Source organism: Oratosquilla oratoria, chromosome 2, assembly GCF_046742065.1.
Source record: "Oratosquilla oratoria isolate Oo_2021 chromosome 2, ASM4674206v1, whole genome shotgun sequence".
In the NCBI taxonomy this organism is placed as follows: Eukaryota; Metazoa; Arthropoda; class Malacostraca; order Stomatopoda; family Squillidae; genus Oratosquilla; species Oratosquilla oratoria.
In genome coordinates, this window is record NC_134778.1 from 34,057,326 (window position 1) to 34,060,906 (window position 3,581).

The window sequence follows — 3,581 nt, forward strand, 5'->3', positions numbered from 1 at the left end:
GTCGAGTAACTTCTCGTTGATGCTGGTAACTATCAATCTATCTATCCCATCATAAAGTTGGAAAAGTCCTTTCTTGTCTAAACTTCCTTATCTGCAGCTAAAAGCTAATTGTTCTTAAACTCCCTTGAAAAGAGGATCTACCCTATGCTGAAGAGAACTATGTGAAGTCATTCAAAATAAATCTTTAAAGGAGTTAACACAGTTTTACATCTCATAACATGAGATTCTGCTCTCAGATGAAGAACATCACCCCGCGTTAGCTAAAAATGAACTTGTAAAGATGGCATCCTTAAGGACTTCATTCCTCAACACGAAGTCCTGCCCTTTATCGGATAAGACCATTTGGCGTTGGCGAGAAGAAATGTATATAAAAAGCGTCACTATTTCGAATGGGGTGGCAGAGTTAGTTTATGTTCTTTGAGTAGGTCCTGTTCTAAACTGAATAAAGTCGTCTGGTGTTAATAGAACATTATCAAAGAAGTTACAGTGGCATTCCAGTTAATTAGCCTTAATTCCCTAGCAGGAGGTCCTGCCCTGAAAAATCATATAAAAGAAGTATAGTGGTGATATTGTTACTTAATTAGCCTCATGACCCTAGACCTTATTTCTGCCCCAAACTGGATAAAAAATTGCATTCTGTCACCGGTAACCAACGGTTCTATTCTTGGTGACGAGGAGGCGCAGTCAGAGAGGTGGCAACGAGGGTATTTAAGAAAGGATAGCAAAAAGAAGCGGCGGGATTTAAAAATTATCAACATTCTTATTTGAGCAAAAGTTAGTCTCCAGTTATGAAAGAATGTTTCGTGACTCTGATCCGTGTGGATGTCACTAAAACCCCAAGAATATTGGCCGCATGAAACGTATGCTGTCATTGGTTTCATATGGGTGTAATCTAAATAAAGGGGGTCATCGTAGCCTAGGGCTGTGGGGACAATACCGAGAGCATAGTACTCATGCCACATTTCTAAATATAACGTTCATGTGGGCGGTCGTTGGCGATGTACTTCAAAGGTCAGTAAATGCGTTTCCATTTTCTTGTCGGAGGCTTCGTTTTGTTTCAGATATTTTCGAGTGCCAGCATTTCATTCGCGCAGATATAATATGGCAGGTGTCTCGCCCAAAACATTTTTAGGTACTGTAAGCAACATAATGTTGTAGACGAAAATAGAAGGTAGAATGTGGATTTTTCCTTTTTGTCTTAATAATACAGAAAAGTCATTCAAAAATCTACAGCATACCAAGAAAACAAAGGTTGCATAGTCTTTAAAGGCAAAGGTATATAAGGAGTACATTCCACCCCCATCGCTTAGTCTGCTACGCTCAGTCCAAGATCGGCCGTCGGGGTAGGTATGCTACGGTTCTCTTTCTCACTCTCTACATCGTTTCATACTTCTGTGTTTGAATTTGTTGCAGTGACACTAGGTATTTGGTGTTCATATTTCTAGTGTGTTATCAGTCACTGGCAGGATTTGTGTGAGAATAAGTGATCAATTAATGAAGTGTTCTGCTACATATGTAGGGCATCAACACCGTGTGATACTGAAATAGAACCTAGCCCCCTCAACCTGTGGTATATTTTTCGTTCTTATGTTTATCTGAGGAGCGACCCTCAAGTATTTCTTCTTGATCGAGACCTTCTATCTTGTCGCGTTGGGTCTCAATCTCGCCTCAAAATCATGACCACCCCCGATGACGGTCACGTGTCCGGGCTGTATGACCACACAAGGCAAAGGTGACTCCTTTGGCCACAGCTAAGCGTTTATTGGTGTAAATTTCCAACATGTAGCCCGGTTTACTCCTTGGCTAAATAGAATCGCTTTGTGTTGAAGAGATGAGAGCAGGTACTTAATTTTATTTTCTGCGTAACGTTTTCTTCAAATGCACACTTCGTACAACGTAGAGTAATCTAAGACACTTGGATATGTTGTGCTATTGGCTATGCATTCTCGGCTAAATAAGCAAAGTTAAGAATTTTGGTGGCACATTCTTTTCTGTCTACTGATTCAATTTTCTGGATAACTTAAGTGTTATTTTCAGTCAAGGCACATCTATGTATGAACTGAGACTGAATCATTTCGCTCTTCTACTTTTATGTTCACATCAGTCCTTTGTGATTTTATTGTTAACCAGCATTTTGCCATTGTGAATCCCCAAACCTTGCCTAATGGGAGCATAAAATTAATTTTCAAAGATAATTTCTATTGAGGACGAACTTCACCCCTAAGATACCGCAGACTACAATTAGTGCCCATTAACACTAAAGAGACCTAGTGAGTGGGTCAGATTGAAGTTTCAATTACATTCAATAGGGTGATAATGTATATGCACTTATAAACATTCACAAGAACACAAATTACATCATCGACAATTTTGCTGCAATTATTATTTTAACGCCAACCATTCTTACTGCCTTCTTTACCTTCATCCGCGTCCACATTTCACCTATATTCACACCTGTAGCCACTTTTGCATGCTTATATATACATGCACACACACATTGGATTCAAAATACCAGTGATATTTTACAAAAATGATAAAAAGTTAAATACTTCGAATCAGTCATTTACAGAAAACACAAGGTATAGTCTAGCCTAACTCCACAGAAAATTATTTAAGAGATTCATTACCATATAAATGTATAAGACATCTGATTCTTTTCAAACTTACCAAACACTATGTATCCCTATTACAATACTGCTTTCCCATCTTAGCTATCGAATCCATTCTAAAGGATTTTATCTTCCAGTGACTAAAACAAGTGCAACTACATAAAAGTTGAATCAGAACGCCTCTCTAAAAGACAATGTATCTAATAAATAAACATATGATTATAGCTTAAGATTTAATGTAGGAACATCTACGTTCAGATACCTTCATGTATAAACACATAATCATACCGCACGTTTAAATTATCTCTTTAAGTTTCTCTTAGCTTCAATCATTTAATGACAAAGTTGAAAATATTTTCCAGGAGTCCTTGATACCTACTGTATATAACTCTTTGCCAAAAAATAGTCACATTTTCATATTATAGGTAATGTTATAAGAAGTACTTATGTGACTAAACTAACATCTTATTCTTTCCTTGCAGTTAGGATCCCATTTAATCAGACTCCACCATGTGTGACGACGAGGAGTGTGCGCTTGTTGTGGACAATGGCTCCGGGATGGTCAAGGCCGGATTCGCCGGCGACGACGCTCCCCGGGCTGTCTTCCCGTCCATCGTCGGCCGCCCTCGTCACCCCGGTGTGATGGTCGGTATGGGTCAGAAGGACGCCTACGTCGGTGATGAGGCCCAGAGCAAGAGAGGTATCCTCACCCTTAAGTATCCCATCGAGCACGGCATCATCACCAACTGGGATGACATGGAGAAGATCTGGCACCACTCCTTCTACAACGAGCTTCGAGTTGCCCCTGAGGAGTCCCCAGTTCTCTTGACTGAGGCTCCCCTTAACCCTAAGGCCAACCGTGAGAAGATGACCCAGATCATGTTTGAAACTTTCAGCACCCCTGCCATGTATGTTGCTATCCAGGCCGTTCTGTCTCTCTACGCCTCCGGTCGTACCACCGGTATTGTGCTC

At 40.2% G+C, this 3,581-nt stretch overlaps 1 protein-coding gene across 1 annotated transcript in view; it reads left to right on the forward strand.

Annotated features, from left to right (window-relative positions):
• Positions 1–1,214: 1,214 nt before the first annotated feature.
• The window catches only part of LOC143038039 (actin-57B-like), a 3,172-nt gene continuing 805 nt past the window's right edge, over positions 1,215–3,581 (forward strand). The window contains exons 1-2 of the mRNA XM_076206899.1: positions 1,215–1,343; positions 3,092–3,581. The exon at positions 3,092–3,581 is cut by the window's right edge and continues 805 nt beyond it. Coding sequence (XP_076063014.1) covers positions 3,120–3,581 — 462 coding nt within the window. The 5' untranslated portion in view covers positions 1,215–1,343; positions 3,092–3,119. The remainder of the gene's footprint in view (positions 1,344–3,091) is intronic.